General features: G+C 39.2%; 1 protein-coding gene across 1 annotated transcript; it reads left to right on the forward strand.

Moving 5' to 3' along the window:
- The first annotated feature begins 214 nt into the window (after positions 1-214).
- Positions 215-23,941, forward strand: LOC142151057 (mesoderm induction early response protein 2-like). Its single transcript, XM_075206353.1, has 12 exons — positions 215-402; positions 1,389-1,474; positions 1,553-1,684; positions 1,804-1,888; positions 2,581-2,621; positions 11,148-11,211; positions 20,654-20,802; positions 21,191-21,272; positions 21,489-21,583; positions 22,030-22,154; positions 22,396-22,472; positions 22,868-23,941. Exons 1-12 carry the CDS (start codon positions 324-326, stop codon positions 23,152-23,154), a joined length of 1,302 nt encoding a protein of 433 aa, XP_075062454.1. The 5' UTR covers positions 215-323; the 3' UTR covers positions 23,155-23,941.

Below are 23,941 nucleotides of genomic sequence, written 5' to 3' on the forward strand. Positions count from 1 at the left end.
TCATTTAATACACAGGTCTCCTGCTCTCACTACTCACTAATTAGTAACACTGGGGGTCTTAGCAGTGCGCGTCACGTGATGCCTCTACCTGGGCCACGCCCCCCTTCCGCCTAGTTGCCAATCGTGTTCGTCGTTCACATCCGGGCCACGCTGCTCCTCCTGCTCCGGTGCTCGGCGGCTGGAGGTAACCGGGGCTAGGGTGTGGCACCACCGGGGCTGGCTCCGCCCGGAGGGACCCTTCGGGGAGGGGACAGAGAGATTAAATAGCGATGCATGCGGCATCTTGGGTGGTGACGGAAGTTTTACATAGCTGAATATAGTGCATGCACATACACGAATGGTTTATGGCGGATAGTGTAAAGCTCATTCGTATACATAGCAGTGGTGATTCAGTAACAGGCAGTGAGTGAGTGAATGAAAATATGTTGCGCTGTATACATGATTACTTGAATCCTACGTTTAAGTGTGTGTGTATATAAGAAATCTGTATGTCAGCCTCAATCTTGCATGTATCAGTCATTTACAATAAAGGCAACACTGACACGTATGATGGTGTTTGCCACTTTTCCCACAAATGTAACAATTTGGTAACATCTGGTGTCCTTGTTATGTTTAAACAACAAGTTTGCACTGCATCCAATTTTTATATTAACAGTTTTATTGTTAATCCTTGAACCAGGTCACAAAACAAATTACCACTGTGTGCAGAATAAGGGAATGGGCAAGTTTCATTAAAGCTTGACTAGTGTGTGAAATATAAATGCACTGTATGTTTTTATTTAGCACCACAAATATGTAAATTAAATGAAAGGTACCTATTTTTGTCAAAGGTCAAATACACTCGGTCCTGGAGAGCTTACAGTCCAATGCATGGTTTAAAAAAATAAATATTGAATAGGGTTTCTTTGTGGATTTTGAAATTATGCAAATAGAAAATTTGGTGTATAATAAAAATTCCAGATACATGTAGTGTTCTAACACTATTTGTTTTGTTTCACTAGATTAACTTTTCTCTTTTTGCAACATCTGCAAATACCTATGAAGATAAGAAGTTTAGAATATAGAACGTCATGCTGCTTCAACTATCAGTAGTTTACTTCAGTTTATTAGATTTGATGCTTTGGTTTCATTAGACAACAGTTCAGAAGTAGCTGCAACCCTGATATGATATTAGACTTTCAGTTGTACTGTAAATCCTGCTTGTGTATTCCTTTTTTTTTTGAGACTGCAACTGTAAATAGATAAAGGATTAGGTATCTCAAAGAATTGTAGTCTCTGATAAAAATGTATGGATTTTGTGTGGTTTTAGGGACACCATCTGGCCACATGCAGTACTACAGACACTTTATTTCAAACTGTAACCTCTTCACCTGCTCTGTATCCTTCAGTGGTCCACTGCCAAAAAGGGTTTATATTAGCTGAGATCCTGGCGCAGGAGGAGCAGCAACCATCGTGGGCCACTCGGGACATACAGGTAAGAGGCTCAGAGAGGGAGGTCAGCAATACAGAAGATTTTGGGGGGGTGATTAAACAGAGCATATTCTTGTTTGAGGTGCAAGAAGAGGAGCTGGCATTCCAGGATTTATTGTCATTTTATGGCTATGAAGCATCAGACCTTTTATCAGACAGTGAAGTAGAGAATACTCTATCTGAAACCACACAGACCCTTGTCTGTCTGCACCAGGTAAGAACCACTAAAACAAGGTAAAACACTCCTGGATTCATGAAGTCTACACTGATATATAAATAAAATGTTTAACTTTTAGGGATATATTTTGTTTAAATGCCCCATTATTTGCACAGGAACAAGTTTCTGCTCAATCTACACATATGTCGCCCTCCCTGGCTTCTGGAGGGTCCACGGATCTCTCTCCCTGCTTTGCTGACTGTAAGTACACAGAAAAGGCATTTGTGAATATGAAGTGGGGAAATAATCACTGTCCCATTTGCAGAATTAAACGTTTTTGGTAAAATATAGTGTTATGCAGTACATTGTATTATTACAGAGCAAAGTTCAGGTCATTGAATTTTATTTTGAGAATGCTAAATGTTGGCCCAGAATTTTGTCATTAAATTTTCTCCCACTTACAGAATAACGATTTGAAAAAAGGCTCCAAACTGTTCAAGGTCCAAATAAGTTGCTATGGTTAATGCAGTTTTAAGCACACAGGTAGAAATGCAGTTTTAGATTAAGACCATATCTGAAAATGTAGAAGGGGGTGCGAAAGGTAACAATGAAGAATTCCTTTACTGAAAGTGAAAGAGAGCCACTGAATATTCTCCCAGCAGAGGCGTTAAATAATTATAAAATGCTGGGCGAAAGCCTAAAACCCTATTCCTAAATAAAATTCAGACAAAATGGAGCAATTATATTTTTTCTTTCATTGCATTCAGTCTCTGTAAATCCATGTGTATAAAAGTTAGCACATACAATGGGAAATTAGGTTTCGTCTCATGAACATATGCTTTTGCAATAGAATTGTTCACAAATTTGTTGGACTCACTTATTTGTAGTTGTGTAGTCTGTGATGGAATGTTGAAGCTGTGGAATTAATATGTTGACATTTTTCTATTTACCAGCTCCAGATGACTGGACAGTGGAGTCTGAGATGAGGGCTGAGGTAAAGCTGAAATAAGGACATCTTTAAAAAAATATTTCTTTCAAGATTCCAAACATTACTAATGTGTATGGAATCTGTCCTTTCTAACATCAGTGTGGTCTAAAATCATTGTCACTTTTGTTTGTTTTAATCTGGTAGGCATAAAGTGCCATTTTAGTAAATACTTGCTTATTTGATTGTTAGATACACTATGCAATATTACAATATTCTGTCTTCATGGGGGCAAGGTCATAAGCTTTCTGTATATTTTCCAATTGTGGAAAAGGATTATGTATAGCTAGCTCCATGACCAATAAACAATTTCCAGTAGTAGCAAAAAAAGACAGAAATCTACCCCCCCCCCTCACCCATAAAGACACTCAGTACTTCACAATCTTTATTTTACGTCGCTTTTGGCCCTTCACTGTTTTTTTGCACGTTCTTGGTGGGAAGCCTACCACTCCCCCATGAGAGCTATCCCACATACTGACCAGCACTCCGCATTGGGGCCCTTTAAATAAACCTTAATTTGAGCTCTGATCAGTTGGCCTTGCAGCTAGAATGGTTTAAAATGATTTTTACCAATTCAGTGCATGTAAGAGATCCTGCATTGAGTCCCTGGGATAATTCTACAACCAGGAGCTGTAACACTCATAAAACAAAGTTTATATATTCAATTTGGTTATAATAACCTTAATGCCTAGATGCTTTTTTCTTTATCTTTGGCTTTTTATTAATAATAGTAATATTATTAATATTTTATATTTGTACAGTAGAAACATATAAATGTACAATCAGGAACACAAGTTGAACTTCCTACTTACAGAGAGATAATGTAAACTTATGATGACGGGAAGACAGAATTACGCCTAAAATGTAAGGCTCTTGAAGCAACTTTATATCATAGTTTGTGTAGCAGCAGAAAGGTTAAGTAGATTTTGGGATAAAATAGTTACTTTAATACATAATAATTTTAAAGTAAATCTAGTAAAAGATGAAGCTGCACTTCTGGTTTCTGATTTTAAGCATTATAAAACCAACATAAAGAAATATTAGGAAAATGTCCCCTCCTTTATTAAAATGGTTTGGTCAGAATTATTGGAAATGCTCATCTTCGATAGGAAAGGTACTCTCCCCGATATAGAAACAATAAGCAAAAGTGTTCAACCCAATATCATGATGGTTTTTGAAACAAATTCCTGATTAATATTCAAATATTTACATTTCCCCCATATATCAGGCCTTTATCCCTCTCTTTCTTTTCTGTATCCCCATCCTTTACCTCACATCACTTCTCACCAGATGCAAGGGCTCTCGCAAAGTCTGATTTTATCTAGAGAATGAGGCTCTGATTACTGAGGAATTTTTTTATGTTTAATGTTTAAATTATGTTTCTCAGGCTTCCATTAATGGATACTTGATGATTCCTTGGGGTATAGTGTAGATCCAGGCGAGCTATTTTAAACTTCTGTCTATACCTTTCTGCTGCAAGGACCTCCGTTTAGTTTACGTGCTCGGCAGTGTGGGGGGCATTTTTTCTATAGTTGATGACTTCAGTACGTATTTCTGTTAATTTTATTTTATTCACTCTTTATATACTGAGCCACATCGGCTGCTCTCAGTGGTCCGTGGCTGCTTGTTGGAGGCATTTGTCAGCATACATCGTGGATGACTATAAGCTCAGAGGTGCTAGGTGGGTCCGTTGATTCTGACTGGTCCTCCGAGATGGAGGTCGAATTATTCATAGGTTCGAGCTTTTAGGATTCCTCTTTTGGGGAAGAAGTTCCTTCTGACCAACGGGGTGAATTATTTGATACATGCTGTGCATCAGGTATTAGACATCCAGGACACTGAGGTTGCAGAGATTTCTCTGTTTAAAAGGAAGGCAAAGAGAATGGTTTTGTTTCCTTCTTCCTATCCTCCCAACTGAATGAATTACTGTATGCTGAATCATGCTGATCATGCTGAATGATCCTGTTTGCTGCAAAATTTTTATCCTCTTTCTTTTGAGTGTATAGTTAAATTGGAAATGCCTCCCAAAGTGGACACCCCTGTTGCTTGGTTGTCTAAGACAACCACTATTTCCATTCACAATGCATCAACTCTTAAGGATGCCCTTGGTTCGCGCCATCCTAAAATCCATTTATGTGGCAGCAGGGGCCTCTTTACAGCCAATTTTAGCCTCTGGGTCTCGGAGGGCTTGTTAGCTGGCAAGCTGGAGTCTGAATTGCTCCCTTTGGTGGAGCAAGGAGCAGCAGAGTACTTGAAAGAGGCAGCTTTTGATGCAGCAGTAATTGAGGTCTGGGCTTTTGGCTCATTGGGCTCTCTGGATTAAGGTCTTGGCGGCGGATGTGGAGTCCAAGTGAATTCTGGAGTTATTTTTATTCTCTGGAGGTGTCTTTTTCGGGCCGGAACTTGATAAAGTCATTAGTCAATGTACAGGGTAAAATAGTTTTTCTCCCTGTTAATGCTTCTCAAGTCCAATGGCTCTTGGAAAGAACAAGGACTCAACACCCCAGGGGCCAATCTTCTTCCCATAGGGGAGGTATGCAAAGGTTGAGACAGGCTTGGGCTACTAGACATTCAGCAGTCAAGCCTTTGGAGCAGCTGTCGGCATGAATGACATTCTGTCCTTCCAGGTTGGGGGGGCAGTCTAATCCTCATCCAGGATTGGTGGTTCAACACTACAACAGATGCCTAGATAAGAGGAATAATGGATCAGGGATACATAATAGATCTACGCATATCTCCATCCAGAAGGTTTTACCAAGGCATCTTGCTATGCAGGAGGCAGATCACTCCCTGATTTCTTCTGGGGTGGTTTTACCAGTTCTTGCCTATCAATAAGATTTTAATCAAAAACAGGTTGGAGTAAAACCCCAAATACTCAACAGTCCGTTCAGGGCCATCTTGAATCTGAAATAATCACCCAGCATCGGGTGCACATATTCAAGGTGGAATTCTTGAAATCGGTAATAAGCAACACATAGAATGGGACGAGTTTTTGATGGTTTGGGAAAGCAAGGACTCATATTTATACATTCTGATATGGGAGGTACATTAGTGCCTTCTCAGGTTTGCTGTTCAATCCAATCACTGTCAGTTTGGGCTCTTCCTTTTGGGTTTTCCACAGCCCTATGGGTTTTTACCAAAGTCATAGTGGTCATTGTGGCTCTGTTTCAGTCCAAGGAAGTGACAGCCATTCCCTACTTGGACAATCTTCTCATCAAGGCAGAGTTGCCATCCAAGAATTTGTCCCTTGTACAGGTAACTATACAAAATTTGGAATTCCACAGATGGATTCTGAAGCATGATATTTTTGGGTCTTCTTTTCAAAACACCCAAAACAGGGTGTAGTTATCCTTGGAGAAGATTCAGGCCTAAAGGAAATCGTTAACTTGACTCCAGGGGTTGGGTGGCTGTAACTGTTCAAGCTTTCAGGTTCCTTTGACATTGGAAGAATCCATGCTTCCGAACAATTTGTTTGAACTGTGAGCAGTGTTCTACACTCTGGTCAACAATGAGCATCTGCTGCAAGGAATTGCAGTGAAGACACAGGCTGACAATGCCAGGGCGGAACCTGGAGTCTTCTTGCATGATATTTGCAGCACCTTTTAGTGGGCAGAAAAGAGACACCAGATAGTGGACAGGTGGTGTCAACATAAAGGCATCTTGGTTGAACCACAAGAGTGAGCTTTTCAGAGCAAGAGATCAAAGGCCTGTGTTGGTAGATGCCATGTGAATTCCCTGGAGGTTTCCTCTGGTTTTCCTGTTCCCTTCAATAGCAAAGCTTTGATAGTGGAGATAATGTGTTCTGGCTCATTCTGGTAGCTCCAGATTGACCTAGAAAAGCCTGGTACACCAACATTATCTCCATGATGGTGGGTCTGTTGTGGCGTCTGTCGATCCGATCAGATCTACTAATACAAGTGCCTTTTCGACACCATGGTTTAGAACGGCTAGCTTTAACAACGTGGTTACTAAAGCCATAATCCTTAAAGCAAAGTGTTTGATTGTGGTGCAAACCATGCTTCAGGCAATGAAACCTATTTTGAACAGAAATTGCTAGTATGGAGTAAATATATTTCCTGGTGCAAGAGGAAAGGGTTTCCTACTTTTTCTTTTCATTTACTGAGGTTAGTTATGTTCCTACAAGAGACGTTAGACACTGGTTTGGTTCTTGGCACTCTCTTTATCAAGGAAGACTGCCTTTGAATGTCCACACATTTTTGCAGGGTGTAGTTCTGTACAACTTCAATATGTCCATCTGGTGGCTTCATGGGATCTCAACTTGGTCATGAATGTTCTACAGCATTTACCTTTTGAATCTTTGGATGTAGATTTTAAATATCTGACATAAAAGATTGTCTTTCTTTTGTTTGTTTTTTTGCTGCTATATGAGTTTCACAGCTGGCAGCATTGTTCTATAAGTCTCCTTTTCTAGTTTTCCATGAGTATAAGGCAGTTCTTTGGACCAAATTTTCCTTCCAGCCAAAGGTGGTTTCCAGGTTCCACCTTAATCAGAGCATTGTCATCCTGGCTTTGGTCAAGAGTAGGAGGGCTCTCTGGTTGTGGTCAGAGCATTGCAGACCTATGATTGTAGGACTCAAGACATGTGTAAGACTGAGGATATTTTACTCCTCTATGATTCACATAAGAGGGGCTGGCCGGATTCTAAGGTAACCATAGCTAGATGGATCATGGTTGTAATCCAACAGTCTTATAGAGGAGCAGTGCAGCTTGTTTCAAAGAATCTCAGGGCTCACTCCACCAGATTGGTGAGCGTTTCTTGGGTGGCATAGCTAGGGCTGCCAAGAGGAATTTTTGCCCCTTGTTCCCCTTCATCCCTTTCAGCATCCCTGGGCATGACATGAAGCTTCAACTGAGAAACTGTGTCTGGCAGCTAATTGGTCCTTTGTTTACATGTATACCAGATTTTATAAGTTTAAATTTTGCATCTAGGGATGCAAGTTTTGAGAGAAATCTGTGTTGTGCTATTTCACCTGTGCGTTTCAACCCATTAAGGCAGCTTTGGGACTTCACCATGATATCCTATGTCCTCCAATGACTGTCAAGAAGATTTTATGCTTATGTTAAATCCTTTTCTCTTAGTGCATTTGGAGTCACTTGGCACCCACTTTTTACACTCTAGGTTTTCTTTTTGGTGATAAGTTTAAGTCTTTTGTTTTTGTTCAGATTCTTTTCCTCCTCTGTTTGTTTTCTGTCGCTCTCTCTTATTCTTGTGGTTAAACTTAACTGAGATCCATAGAGGAGAAAGCTTTCTTTTTCTATCGGAGTGCCGGCTAAAAAATAGACAAGCCCAGGTGTGTGTATGTGTGTGTATGTATGTATGTATGTATGTATGTATGTGTATATATACATATATATATATATATATATATATATATATATATATATATATATATATATATATATATATATATATATACATACATAACTGCCTAGAGTAATTCATGGCCCCAGTGCAGCAACTCCATGGGTCCTCCTTTATAGCTAAGCATGGTTAAAAAAATGTTGTGCCGCATTTTTTTTACCGTGCAGGTGGTTGTACAATTGGGGGTGTGGCAGTACATCATTGGGGGGAAATCTAGCAGGTGAAAAGCACCAGGCCACCCTCTTACAGAAAAATGCATTACTCACACATGCACCCTTGCTCAGCAGCTTTGCTCACCTATGTCTCCTCTGCCCACATGCTTTAATCCCACTGTCCCCCTCCCCTGCCCGGCACCTTTAGTGACACATGCCCCTCTCCATCACCTTTCGTCACAAATGCCCCCTCTCCATCACACCTTTTTCTTACCTTATTCTCCACTGCACAGCATGGGAAGATATCCAGCAGCCCGCCGAGTACCATGTGACCACTGCAGTCACATGACCTGGCGTCTGAAGGTACCTGAGCTGAAGGGGATTTAGCCACTACCGATCCCCCTGCACTCAATAACAATTTTTTAAAAAAAGTACTTTTAAAATATATATATATTTTTTTTCAAAATTAGTTCTCCAGAGGGGACTCGGGCCACCAAGCAGGCCCAGGCAATTTGTAGCCGCCCCCTCCCCTCTCGGCGGCTATATATATATATATATAATTATTTCTCATTTTATGAGGCTAATATCATGTTAACAGTAAGGGACCAGCAAAAAAAAAATGTTATGTCGCACAGTAGTGCCCCAGTTCACATCATACCTCATAAATGTGCCCCCAATTAATCTTATGCCACATAGTTGTGCCCCCAATTCATACTTTGCCACAGTTGCCCCCAGAAACACATAATATGCCACAGTTGCCCACAGAAACACATAATATGCCACAGTTGCCCCCAGAAACACATAGTATGCCACAATTGCCCCCAGAAATATATAGCATTTCACAGTTGCCCCCATAAATACATCGTATGCCACAGTTGCCCCCAGAAATATATAGTATTTCACAGTTGCCCCCATAAATACATAATATGCCACAGTTGCCCACAAAAACACATAATATGCCACAGTTGCCCCAGAAACACATAGTATGCCACAGTTGCCCCCAATACATTTTATGCCACAGTAATGTCCCCATTATCTTTTATGCCACAGTAATGCCCCCAATGACTCTTATGGCCTCAGAATTGCCTAAAAAAAAATGAATAAAAAATTATCTCATTTTATACTTGCCTGTTCCAGGCGTGAAACGGTCCGCAGGAACTGGAGGAACTGTGCAGCCGACACTGAACTGCTGCACAAGCGCAGCAGTTCAGCTCTTCTCCGGCTGTCATTTTTAAAATGACAGCCGGAGAAGTGCTGCGCTGTTGCGCTTGCGCAGCAATTCAGTGTCGAGGAAGGAATGACAGCCGGAGAAGAGCTGAACTGCTGCGCTTCCTATTTTACGTTTTAAACAATTTTAGATCATTTAGTGTTAAGTATCTAGTGTTTTAGTGTTTTTGCAATATTGTAATTGTATTTTTAATAAACGGAGATGTGCAGAGATATATCTCTGCTTTCATATTTTTATGTTTATTTCATTAAATTCTAGATTTTTATATGTAAATATACTTTTTATATTATCTAAATGTGAAAGAGAGAGGGGGAAAAAATAAAACACTGTACACCAGCATATGTATTTATTTTAAATATTTATTGTATTTGATATTGTACAATTAAAAAAAGAGTTAAACTGGAACTTACTGTGATAACAATATTGAAACATAAAATTAAGCAGAAGGTGATATAGGGTCTTGCTCAGTCGAATTTACAGACTACAGGAACAAACACAAGGCACAAGTAGTTGTTTTTCCAGAAGTAACTTTTTGAGTAAGATCACAAACTGCATGAAGATCTTGGTAAAGATTCCACTGCGCACTCTCTTCAGCCTACCATATGTATGTATTATGCAGCAAAGCATCCTTATAAGTATTGTTGTGCCTGGATTGCTCTGCAAATTATTCTTTTGCAAAGTACTAGGTTGGGTCTTTACCGTAACATATGACCTGCGCAGTTGGGATAAAATGCGAAAGATTCATCATTCCACAGCCTTGTTTTTGTAATTAACATGAATATCCTTAGCTAGCTAAACTAATCAGATCTTTCATGAGATGAAGCAACTTGCCTTATTTTTAGAAGTTTTGCAAAATAGCATAGATTCTCCACTTAAAATGTATCCGTTCACTGAAACAACTTTACTACATCTTTGTGTGTATATATGACATGTCATGTTACCAAACTAATATGGAAACATAGGCTTCTTTATTTGTATACTACTAAGTATGACTTGCAGTGAAATCAGCGATGTCACAACTTCTTCAATGCATACAAACCTGTAACGACCAGGAGCAGTATTATGAGTTGTAGTGAAATAGTTACGTAGTTGTAAACAGAGGGCATAAATCCATCCTATATTATTTATCTACCAGACTAGGAGAACTAAGACCATTTTACTTACGTTAATTGTAAAAGCTTTTAAGCATTTCCATTCAGGAAACTGTTGCACAATGGAGTCACTTAGTACTCATTAATAAGGCCGCATTCTCTATGATATCACAGGCTCTTCCTGAATTGATGGGCTGCATTTTCTTTGGTTCAGCTGGCAAAATGTCTTCCTCCACTTTGTGCCACTTTGTGTAGCAGACAGGTGCACTTTAGTGTAACTGGTGGGAGATATTGCATTAAAGAGTGTAAATCTAGCATTGAAAAGTCTTTAAAGTGAGAAGGTGATAAATAAACTTGTGTTACACAGGCACTTTTCAGGACATATTTCTTTCAGCCATATACATTTTTTTTAATATATATATATATATATATATATATATATATATATATATATATATATATTGTAATATATAATTACACCAGAGCATTTCACAATTGACACATTGTAATATATCCCTACCTGACAGCTTCACAGTGCTTTTTGTGGCTGAATGCAATTAGGAATGCGTATGACCGTACTTTTATTTATTTATTATTTGGAACTCCTTTTGAATTATTAACTCAAGGTTGAATAAACAGTACATATTAACCACTTTTTTTTTTTCTCCTTTTTTTTCTCAGGAAGCAATGTTTGGATCTGAGCCTCAACTCCCATATATGAGATATACCCCAACAGGTGGGAGAGGTAAGGAACTGTTTGGAGATAACTGTGTATATTTGGCTTTGCTACAGGTTAGGGTTAGGTTGGTCTCCTTTTAGTAAGAGGAAACAAAGTTTTGGAAGCAAACTAATAGCTATGTGGTATACTTTATTTTATTTTTTTAGAATGTTTATTTTTACAATGTCATGTAAAAATACACCCCACACTAAGAGTATACAGTACTAAGACAGTAAGAAGTATTGGAAGAATTACAGCGACCAGCATACGGACATAACTTCCAATGTCGGAGGTATAAGAAATTAATTACAACAGGTGATAAGATTTTAAGGAGTCACGGAGGGGGGAAGAAGGGAGAAGACAAGATAGTGGAGGTGTGGCTTGTTCCAAAGTGGGCAAAACATGAGGTGGGGGAAATAGAGCAAAACGAGAAAGGACAAAGAAGAGAGCAATGTCAAGAGAAGGGTGAGCGAGCTTGGAAGAAAGAAAGGATTTGGAAGATTGTTGAGAATGCTAATCATATACTCCATGTGTTGTACCTGCCAAACTGTTAATTAGGGTCTGGATAGAGAGGGGGGGGGGGGGGAAGCTGGCATGTAGCTGGCGAAACAATATGTCTAGTCAACTTGTTCTGATGACGGGTCGCTGAGGGGGCACCCAGGGGTAGAATAAAAAATTTAGACTCCAAAGGCAAATTGATCTGGAGAACCAAGTGTATCAAATTGTTGATATCTGCCCAGAAAAGTGCCAGCTTTAGACACGACAACCATATATGGAAGAAAGTATCCTCATGGGAGCACCTCCGCCAACAGTGGTCATAAGAGTCAGGGAGAGTCTTTTTAAGTCAGGAAGGTACATAGTACCAGGGAAACATTACCTTGTAGACATTTTATTTTATTCTAATTAGAGATGCTCGGTTTTCCGAAAACCGAGGACACCCGCACATTACAGATCCGCGCGAAAGCCGCCACCGTACTTTTGTGCGCACTTGGAACTGAAAACGAGGCAAAACGTCATTGTTTCATCGTCGGATCTTGCGAGTTTTGGATTCTATAAGTATCGCCCTTCATGGAGTTCCGGCGCCATTTTACAGAGCGACACAGAAGGGATAGCAGGGTTCTTGACAGTCTCCAGTGCAGTTGGGCAGCTTCATTAATGAAAGAGAGGAGGGCTGGCAGTGTTCTTAAAAGTCTTCAGTGACATTGTACTGTGTCATGGCTCAAACAGGAGAGCTGGCAGTGGTCAGTGCTGAAACAGAAATAATAGGGCTGGCAGTGTTCTTTAAAGTCTCCATTCACATTGCCCTGTGCCATCAATATGGATTCACATCAGTCCACAGAAAACCAGGAGCACCATGCTGATAGTAATCCCTCTACATCATCTACTAAAGCCTATGTTAAAGTGCATAGTGTTATTAAGTCAGGGAAATGAAAATGTAAAAAAATACCTTTTACCTTGGTAAAGGAAAAACACCTGTAATCAACGCAAAGTTAACTGCAGAAAAAATAAAATTGCTAACATGCAATTCTACACACACAGTAGCAAGGAAAGAATCAGGGCTACAACTTTCTGTATGAGTGCTAGTTCTGCAATTGTCAGTGAGGCATCTTCTAAGGTCAGTCATGACAATGTTAGGCCTCAAAAGTGGTGCCCAGATACTTTTACTTGTAAAAGCTGAGCTGGAAGATTACAGGCATTAGAGGAAACTGTATATTCAGATTCAGAAATTATACAAATCCCTGAGAAGAGTCTATCCACGAGTGCTATGTGTACGCCTGACCTTTCTGATACTGTACTTGTAAAGAAGCATCCTTTCAGCATTTCTGCAGATGTGTGGATGCGGTGGTAGTCATGATCCCGAACATGACTACCACGACAGCACTTACCCCGACATATTGAGTGCGAAGATGGAGACCCCGACATGCTGAGAATTTTGATTGTTGAAAAAAATTACTTTGAATCACTGCGGCTGTGTAAGAAGCCTGCAGCGCAGAATCACGTGAGTTTTAACACCGAAAGTATTATTGTGCCTCTTAAGGGTTCAACGGAAGGAGACTGCGCCTGTATATTATAGAAATCTTCTTCACTACATTCTACAGGCGCAATAATACTGCCGGCTTTAAAACTCACGTGATTCTGCGCTGCAGGCTTCTTACACAGCCGCAGTGATTCAAAGTTATTTTTTTCAACAATCAAAATTCTCAGAATGTCGGGGTCCCCATCTTCGCACTCAATATGTCGGGATAAGTATTGTCGTTGGAATCAGCAGCACACATATGTACGCCACCCGTGTGGATGAGCAGCTCAAGTGTAGCCGGTGATACACATATTCAGGATGCCACTTTGGAATTGCAACAGGATAAGGGGGGGATATTTGTGTAGCTGACGATAGTGTTGATGACGACGATAATGTTGTTTGTGTAAGTCCTGCACCAGTGGAAGCAGTTCTTGCCAGTGATAAGACCAAAAAATCCACCTCTCATGTGTGAAAATTATTTTTACCCATATCCTAACAACGGTTGTCTAGTCATTTCTAGTGTTTGTAAAGCCACAGTCAGTAGAGGTAAGGACCTTAACCATCTAGGAACCTCATCCAACGTACACCATTTGAAAGAGAGTTCATGGGAAGCTTTTGGGAAAATCAGAAACTTATTTTTTTAACATAACAAGCAGTGATAATGGTGGCATTATGTGATATTGCCACCAATACTGTGAGAGCATTACAGCTGGGTGAATTCCATCACATTCCCTGTTTTCCTTACACAAGCAACTTGGTGGTGCAGAGCTTTTTGAAAAATGACAAGGACATGCAGGAGAATCTGTCTGTGGCCGTAAAATTTTGGGACATTTCCAGAATTCTGCAATAGCATGTAGGAGATTGCACCATTTACAAGAGCAATTTAATTTGCCCTGCCACCAACTGAAGCAAGAGGTGGTAACAAGGTGGAATTTCACCCTTTATATGCTTCTGAGGATTGAGGAACAGCGAAAAGCCTTCCACGCTTACTCCACAAGCCGTGACATTGGGAAAGATGGGGAATGTATTTAGTCCAACGCAGTGAAGAATACTTTCCGTGTTGTGCAAGGTGCTGAAACCATTAGAAGTAGTCACCTGTGAAGTGAGTTCAGACACTGCTAGCTTCAGCCAAGTAATTCTCTTGATTAGAGTTTTGGAAAACGTGAAAGACGAGATGAAACAAAGCAATTGTGTTAACTTTTTTGGACTTCGCTTTGCCAGGATGACAACATTTTGACATCTGCTCTAAAAGAATTGACCAAAAACAGTGACACCTCTGTCATTTCTCCACCTGGTCCAACTATCAACATTCAAAGGATGGTGGAGGATTATTTTAACGGCACCGTACAATAAGACACGTCAAGACAGTCCCTTTACATACTGGGAGAAAAAAAGGGAATTTGATTTGGAAACCCATGTACAAATTCGCTTTGCTAAGCTGTTCACCCTCCAGTCTGTACTTAAAAGTTTTCAGCTGGGAACCTTGTCGGCGATCGGTGTAGGAGGCTACTTCCTAAAAATGTGGAAAAGATGATGTTCATCAAAATGAACTACAGATTCCACGAGGAAGGCCTTCACCGCCAATTACATCAAAGTACAGAGACTTCTGTAATGGTGGATTCCGCCGGGGATGAATTAATATTTTGTGAGGATGATTGGGTTGGGTACCTTTTTAACGATGAGTTTAACCCTGACAGTAATATGCCCAACTTGAATATTCCGAAGAGGACATGCCCAACCGAAGTATAATTGCGACTATAAAAAATAACATTTTATAACGCCGACTATGCAAGATCCTTTACTAGTAAATGACTTCACTGGAAAACGCAACACTACTGTTACTGCTGTTAAGGGGGTATAGAAGAAAGTGCCAGCTGTACAATGTGTTTTTTTGTTTACAAACACATTGTACAGCTGGTGCTTTCTTTTACACCCCATTAACAGCAGTAAATAGCGTCACGTTTTCCGGTGGCGTGATTTGCTATTACCGGGATCTTGAGTAGTCACTGTTATAAAATGTCATTATTTTTACAGTTGCAATTATACTAAGGGAGGGCATGTCATTTTCGGAATGTTCAAGTCTGGCATACTACTGTCGGGGTGGCAGGGATAGTGAGTGCCACCAGGATGATGTGCCTTAAGCCCATTTGTGACTGGATCACTTATAAATAACTTATGGTATAAATTTATTTAAAGGATATAGCGCAGGGCACTTATTTCTATAATTACAAATGTACTTATTTTTGATATTGTGTGTATTTTGGTAAAGGAAATATCTTTTATTTCTGAGACCAGGGGAGGAAAATTCGTTTTGTTTTGTTTTAACTTTGCTAGAGGTAATGCATTATTTCCAAGATATATCTGATACAATAAGCATTTGTTGAGGAAGTCTTTTGTGTAAATTTGTTGTATGGAAATGACTTGTCTGGGATCTTATAACTTTTCTTTGGGAATTCTCAAGTGGAGGAAATGTGTATTCTGCAACTGTCTGAAGAAAGGACCCATGTTAATCTCATGTTAATTAGACCTTTTGATGTGTGATGTCCAAACACACCTGGAGGCACAGGTTTAATTAGACTTGCTGTTAGATTTTCTCTGTGTCTAAAACAAGATGCAGGAAATCACAGCAAGTTTTAGGATATCACAGATAAGTGTAAATATTGTTAGCTTTACATATAAATCCATGTTTGGGTAAACATATTGCATCCTGGTACTAAAAATAACTCTGGGCTGGCTTAACCTGTGAGGCTGTGATAATAATTGTATAAAAAAAGCACTGTTTTGTATTGAAAATCGTTCTTGTTTCATCTGACCTGCTCACTGGTACCTTCAGCCAGTATGAGCAAATAAACATCACTTGCTTCAATGACCAGCTTGGAAACTTCTCTATCCCTGTGATCTACAGATTAGACCCAGCTATAATCAGTTCCCGGCTGTTCTGAGTTTTGGACCCAGTTTTCCAGTACTTTCGCTTTGCCAGTTACCCAGCCGCTATGGCCAGTGTGATAGGTCAGGGGGCTCCATCCACAGCAACCCTGATCCATAGGATGAGGTACCAGCCCAGGTACACCAGTAATGGGGTATACTAGCAACGTCGGCTACCCAGAAGAAACCCGGTAGTAGTAAGGAGTCCAGTGGTGGCAGCATTTGTAAGACCCTCTTACTGTGGTTAGAGGGAGCATTTGGGATATCAAAAGGGAACTGGCAACAGCAACAACAGACAGAATGGCATAGGCGGTCCATCCTGTCACACCATTGTTAGTGTGTTTTGTGGGGGCCCAAATAAACTAAATATTTCAGCCACAAAGTGCCACTTCTTGTCAATGAAGTGCTTGATTTGTTAAAGTGTACATGTCCTTTTTAAGATCCAACATAAGTGTGGGTGGAAGGGCCCAAGGACAATTCCATCTTGCACCACTTTTTTTTTCTGCCACTGCTGTGTGGAATTGTTTCCTAGATGTGCTATAAACTGTTGTGTGTTTGTGCCGTTGCTCTGTCGATTAGATTGCTGCAGCTACAAGAACAATTTAATTTGCACTGTCACCAACTGAAGCAAGAGGTGGTAACAAGGTGAAAAGCCATCATTCTTAGAGCTCATTGGTTTGTTAAACTGTGCCTGTTATCTCTCCATGTTTCTGTGTGAGTTTGTTAAACCTTTTTAACATGTTTCCCAAGGACTATTCCATCTTGCACTGTTTGACATTTTGACCTTGGTCTTTCAGCTTGTGTAACAGTTGACAATTCAGGTTTCAACAGTATTATTAGGTCACCATTTCACATGGTGAACAGTATTATGATAGGGACAGGGTTAGATTTGGACATAATACTGTCTACATTTGAATTGTCAACCTAATAAATACTGTCTACATTGCAGTTTATGTCCTAATAATACTGTCAATGTCATTATATTGTTGGCTTTATAACCTCGTCTACTCTGCTGCCCATCAATCATATTATGTCATTCCAACATAAGGGTGGGTGGGAGTTCCAAAGGACAATTTCATCTTACACCATTTTTCTTTTCTGCCACTGCTGTGTGGCAAATGTTTCCTAAATGTACTATGGACTGCAGTGTGTTTGTGCTGTTACTAATCGACAGAACAACCAGGCAGCTTGCTGCAGTCTTGGAGTTCATTGACAGCACTGTTAGCTTACCTGCCTTAAAGCCCATTGTTAGCTTGTTTTGTGGGTTCAAGTAAACCACGCACTTCAGCCACAAAAGTGGCATTCCTTGTCACTGAAATGCTTTGTTTGTTAAACTGTACCTGCTACCCATCCTGTTTCTGTGTGAGTTTGTTAAAGGACAGTTCCATCTTGCACCCCTTTTTTTGTCTGCCACAGCTGCGTAGCAATGCTTCCTAGATGTGCTGTGAACTGCTGTGTGTTTGTGCCATTGCTGTGACGCTTAGTATCCAGCCAGCTCGCTGCAGTCTTTGGCTGAAAGTGAATGTAAATAATATTGTGACCTGTGAGGTATTCAAAATTGACTGGAAATTAGTGATATTGAGGTTAATAATAATGTTGGAACAAAAAAGGAACAAAATTATGCGAATTTAGCATATTTTTGCAATTTTTCTAAAAAATACAAATCCAAAACCAATACACGTGAGGGCGGCAGTTACCGTATTTCCCCATGTATATGACGCTCCACTGTATAAGACGCACCTATAAAAATCATGAAAAAATTGTGGATAATGTTTATAGTCTTTTAAGAGTAATTGGTGACTGCAAAAAAACATTATCCTCAATTTTTTTCACAGAGTAATTGTGCAGCATATACAGAGGAGAGACAACGCTATAGTCAATTCTGCCTTACCCTGTCAGATGCTTCCTCTGTCCAGTAAAGTCTTCTTTCTTCTGTCCATTCTGATCCTGATGCTGGAAAGCCGCTTACTGTCCTCTTCGCGATGACCGGATGTCCTTTCAGGACTTTGACAAGGTCCTGATTGGAAAAATCCAAATGCAGAAACCGTAAGTGTGCGTTCCAACTGCCGTTCACAACCACATCCGGTCATCGCAAAGAGGATGGTAAGTGACTTTCCAGCATCAGGATCAGATCGGATAGAAGAAAGAAGACTTTACCGGACAGAGGAATCATCTGACAGGATAAGCGCTACTACCCCTGTATAAGACGCACCCAGTTTTTAGACCCAAAATTTTGGGGGAAAAGGTGCATCTTATACATGGGGAAATACGATACAGATCCAAAACCATAACACTGGGTTAGTGAACATCTCTAATTTTAACACAGATAGAACTGGAGGCAACATACTCATGGGCTATGCAGTATATTTTAACAAATCATATGGATGTTCCTAAAGATGCCCATGCAAACTGGAGTGTTCCCAGCCAATTAGTATAGTAGATGTAACAAGCTTTAAATGGAATAGTGTCTGGACCCAAAAAGGCTTCAAATCCCGATCAACATTTTATCAGGATTTATCGGATGTCAGATGAGACACTAATTCTGGTCAGACGACAACTGTATCTAACTGTGTATAGAGTCATTGTTTGACTGTACTATTGGTGCCCTGTCAGATCTGGACATTTAGTCGGAGTGCAAAATGATTGGATTTTTCACTTATGACCAAGTTCACATAGATCCTCCCTATTTATTTGCACATTTGCCAAACAATATTTTCAATGCTAATGTTTACTTTTTTTAATAATACTGTTGGAATAAGATTTACCATTTTTTTTCTAAAGTAGACCTTTTATTCAATGGTTACAGGATCTTTTGTTTCATGGGATAACTTCATTAGCTGCATAATATTGATTGTTTATACATTTGCAAAGCTTTTTGGCCTAAGAGGCAAGAATTCTTTCTTGTGGTCTGTGTCACAAGTATAGACTGCAGTGAACCAGAGCATCACAATAAAACCTGGATTAGATATTTGATCAGCCCTGTCTTACACTGATCTCCCACTTGTACGTTAATTGACATCAGTTTAAGAACATTCTCCTCGCATATGGTTTCAGTATTCAGATACTTTTCAGCTCTACGCTAATGATAGCTGCTTCATTAACAATACATACTGTCTGTGTCCTCCTTTGTTACTATCATGTGTGGTTTTGATGTCGGTACAGGGCAAGATTAAAGTATGCGTACAGCGTTTTACTGACCTTTCAGTGATCCCCCAACTCTTGAAAGGACTTATATTTAGAATTTACTACACTCACACATGTATATGTGTGTGTGTGTGTGTGTATATATGTATATATATATATATATATATATATATATATATATATATATATATATATATATATATATATATATATATATACACAGCGATTGAAATAAGTATTGAACACATCAACATTTTTCTGAGTAAATATATATTTAATGTGGCTATTGTAATGAAATTTACACCAAATGTCAGTAAAAACCCTTGCAATCCACACACACAGTGAACCTTCTGATTAGAAACAATTACAGTGGTGGAATGTGACCTGGCACTCTGTTGGAAAGGTCTTGACTAAATAGTTATCCTGTTTAAAGGATAGTACAGAACCCTTTTATTTTTTTATACCGTTTACCTGGTAGTATTGACAAAGTTCAGAAAGCCACTTCATTGTTCTCATTATACTTAGAGGTTTCACTGTAAGTATAATGGGTACACTAATAAATTACAGTAGTGCAATCAAGCAGCACCCCAAAAAGAAGTAATATAGGAATTGCCTGCTGCTGAAAGGACCTATCCTGCTCCCCAAAAAAACAAAAATATGTTTTTATTTCCAAAAGTAAGCAAATGCCTAATTTTAGTTCTACATTAGACCTTTACGAAGCCCACACAAAAATGTGCCTGACTTAGACTGGTTTAAATAAGGCACTAACAAGTGCTACATAACATAATCTCCTGTTGGCAGTTTCAATTAATTTTTAATAAAAATGATCATCTCAAGATTGGCATTTCAAAAGCACAGTGCGTGATATAGGGCTAGTTGTGAATCTGCTTTAAATAAGGACCACACATAAATGCAACACAATCTCTCTTCCAGTCACGTATTGTGGTGAATTTGATTCTTGCAGCTAAGCGTATTTAAACCACTGTTGGGCAAAGTTTTGTATGGGCTTGAAAGCTTTAAGGATAATTGTTTTACTGCATCATTAGCAACTGTGTCATTTCAGTGAATATAAACCTCAATGGGTTCTTTGGGCAGATAATCAACATGTTGTATGTAATAAAGATTGATGTAACATACTCACTTTAGCTACATATACACTGATAATATGGAGTAGAGAAAACAAAGGAGCAACTACCAAAGTTTTGTTCAATAATAGTTTTCTCTACTCCATATTATCAGTGTATATGTATCTAAAGTGAGTATGTTACATTGATCTTTATCACATACAACATGTTTATTATCTGTACTTTTGTAAACCACAATAAAGATGGCTGGAGAAGCTACTCGGTAAGTCACTAAATTGTAGTTGTGTGGTCTTTTCAGATTCACAGGAGAAGGATCAACTGCTTTGGGATCCCAATGTCCTCCCAGAGAGAGAAGTGGAGAACTATCTGAGTCGAGCAGCAGAATATCAACAAAGAGCTGTGGGGGAATATAGCCAAGATGAGGGACTTGTGAGGGATAATGAACAGGTCAGAACAATGAATGGCCCATCCTTGATTGGTTGTGCCAAGCGTAGTTATGATCTTTTACTTGTGTTCTAACCTCTTCTGATTGTGTCCTCTATTTGCTTTTCTTGGGGCAGATTCAATTAACCACGATGTTCCTTACATTTAGGCTGCGCACTCTTACCGTTATTATGGTAGAAATATCCGTTTATTTTTCCTTGCACTTCGGGGAAAAATGAGCGGATATTTCTGTAAATATATCGGCCACAAAGTGTTTCCGGAATGGCTAATTAAATTCCCCCTGAGATTGCAACCTATTTGTTTCCTTCTTACCCATGTACTGCTTATCATATATTACCTGCTCTTTAACAAATGCAGATACCTGAGTAATTGACTGTTTTTCTTTTATCAGGCTCTCTATGAGTTGGTGAAATGTAGATTTCACACAGAGGAGGCTCTGCGAAGGCTCTGTTTTAATGTCAAGGTTGTACAAGGTGAGTGATGTGTAATTGAATATATGAATCAGTAATGATAAAACCGAATCATACAGCTCTTGTCACACTTTTAATACATGTACTACATCTTTTCATTAAATTAGACCTGGATTTTTACTTTAGAATGTTGGTTGTTATAATGAAAATATGAATGCCCAGCTAGATTATGATTGCATGTCTTTTAGATCTTTGTATTTTGTCCTATGTCTTCCTTAGGCCACCTCTGTGCTTGGAGTGAGGACGAATGTAGAAGCTTTGAGCAAGGGTTTCGTGTCTATGGGAAAAACTTTCACCTTATCCAAGCTAACAAGGTAAATGGGTTGCGGATATTTCAAGGCAGATAAATTATTTTTGATGGGCCATTGGAAAAAATATCAGGAACAATTTATGTTTTATCATTATGTGCTTTTCTCTTTCATATACAGTGCTGCAGGATATTTTTGGGATTTTATTTATAATAATATACTACATGTATTGCAAGTAACTCAATTTTAGAAAGGGAAGTGGGTGTGCTTATATCTAAATAGTATACATAGTATAGTGTTTCTCCCACAAATGCTAGTGTATGGTAAATTGCAGTCTCTGAACTCACTGGGGGCATTTATGAAGACTACCATATGAAGCAAGCAGATATTTCCTTGTAATAGAAAAACTGTTGTAGAAAAATGACAGAAACTGATTGGTTACAATGGGTTACAGCATTTTGTTTTGTGCAGTCACCAGTTTTCATAAATGCCCCGCACTGTCTTTCCCCAAGGTCCGCACACGGTCAGTAGGGGAGTGCGTACAGTACTACTACGCCTGGAAGAAGTCTGAGCGCTATGATCATTTCACACAGAGTCGCTTGGGCAGGAGGAAGCAGCTGATGAATGCAACGTCTGTGTGAGTGGTTACGTGTTATGACAATTGTCCGGTGTAGAAAATGAGGATTCCTAACTTCTAGAAGGATAGAGCTTATTTATGCTATGCATCGTATAGTGTTTTACGGAAGTGCAATATTTATTTTTTAATTATATAAAAAAAATCAACTGTTTGTGTACACTTTTAATACAGAAAACCATTTTTCCAAAGGTAAAATTTGAACACATACTAATATGGAATATGTATTTTGTCCCCTGCTTAGAGAGTATGAATGTGATGTGCCAAATTTAGAGTGTGCATTTGGTTTACGGGAATCTGTATTTGACCAAGAAGCTGCTGGTAAGGCTAATTCCAGTGCATTTCTATTGCCTGTAATTTTGTGACATACTGATCTGCATGCTGGAGGTTACTGTCCTCAACCACTCCCTAATTGGCGCTTCTTAAATATTTTATATTTTCTGCGTCTCCAATCCATTTTATTGGGGGAGGCGGGGTGCAAATTCTGCCTTTTCTATTTTTTTCTTCTTTTTTTTTTTAAATGGTGTCTTTTAAAGTAAAAGTTGTGTGCTAATAAACTAAAGTTACGCCTTGCTTTCAGAAAGAAAGCTCCTTTCCTATATCATCCTGTTTACTTGTTACTGCTTTACCCAATAACAATACAGCTTGTTCCATCTGTTTTTCTCATTGCTATATAACGTCTGCTGATATAACTTATTTCCTCTTATTGAGCACAGCTGGTTTCAAGAAGAATTCCTCTCAGAATAATGCCTGCTCCTGCGTTAAAGGTCAGTTTGCTTGCAGACTTCACTCCCTACCTTGCTCCAACCAAGAGGATAGTCAAGAATCTTCTCCAATCAATAGTGACCAGATCAGTCATGACCTCTGTCATCCAGAAATGCCCTTATTGCCGGAAATGAGGAAACAAGACCATCCTCTGGAAACTTTTAGCATGGCTGACTTGTCTCTTCCTGGCTTTCTGTCAAGGCCATCACTTCTTTGTACCCCCCCTCTCTCCCCTTGACCTGTTTGGCATTTTACATCTCCTATATTAACTGAAGAACAAGGCTACTTTGGACTGTTTGTTCTGTCCACTGTAGCAGATGATTCACCATCAGCCATTGGGATATTGATGCTCAGTTTTATCAACTCAGGAAGTTATACCTAACAGTACCAGAAATTGTGGAGACTTTACTATTCCAAGTATTGAGAAGGTGATAAGTGCTGGAATTAGTTGAGCATATTATGCTCTTTTTGTGATTTTATTTATGTTTTTATAAGGTTCCACAATTAACGTTTGCAGTCCATAAGCACACACACAAAAAGTTATTTACATGATATGCCCTCATACTGCACCTACGTTTTTGTTTTGTTATCATTCCACATTCCACTGTGAATCATTTTTATAACTAGTCAAGTCATGCTGCAAGAGCTTATTGGTTTTTGATAAAACGCATCTACTTTTGTTTGCTTATGGGAAGCAAACGTAATGAAAATGACTTGCCACTTCATTTTTGTTCTTTTAATAATATGTATCTTTACACTCCTAGTCAGGTTCCGACCTTTCTAAGGAATGGTCCGTTATGAATTCATTGTTTTGTTAGTTTCCTATTAGATAAATTGTAATACCTTATGTAGGGAGAAGCGTTTGTATCAATAAATTTCCTGTTTGATGTGCCTCCCTTGTTATTATGTACTCTGCATCTGTGTCCTTTGCACCATCTTTGTTTAATTGCAACCTGAAGCCAATTTTTATTTGGTTTTGTAAACTAAAGATCAATAAAATAACATATTGCAAAAAATTCTTTCCA

The sequence above is a fragment of the Mixophyes fleayi genome, chromosome 1 (assembly GCF_038048845.1).
Source record: "Mixophyes fleayi isolate aMixFle1 chromosome 1, aMixFle1.hap1, whole genome shotgun sequence".
Classification (NCBI taxonomy): Eukaryota; Metazoa; Chordata; class Amphibia; order Anura; family Limnodynastidae; genus Mixophyes; species Mixophyes fleayi.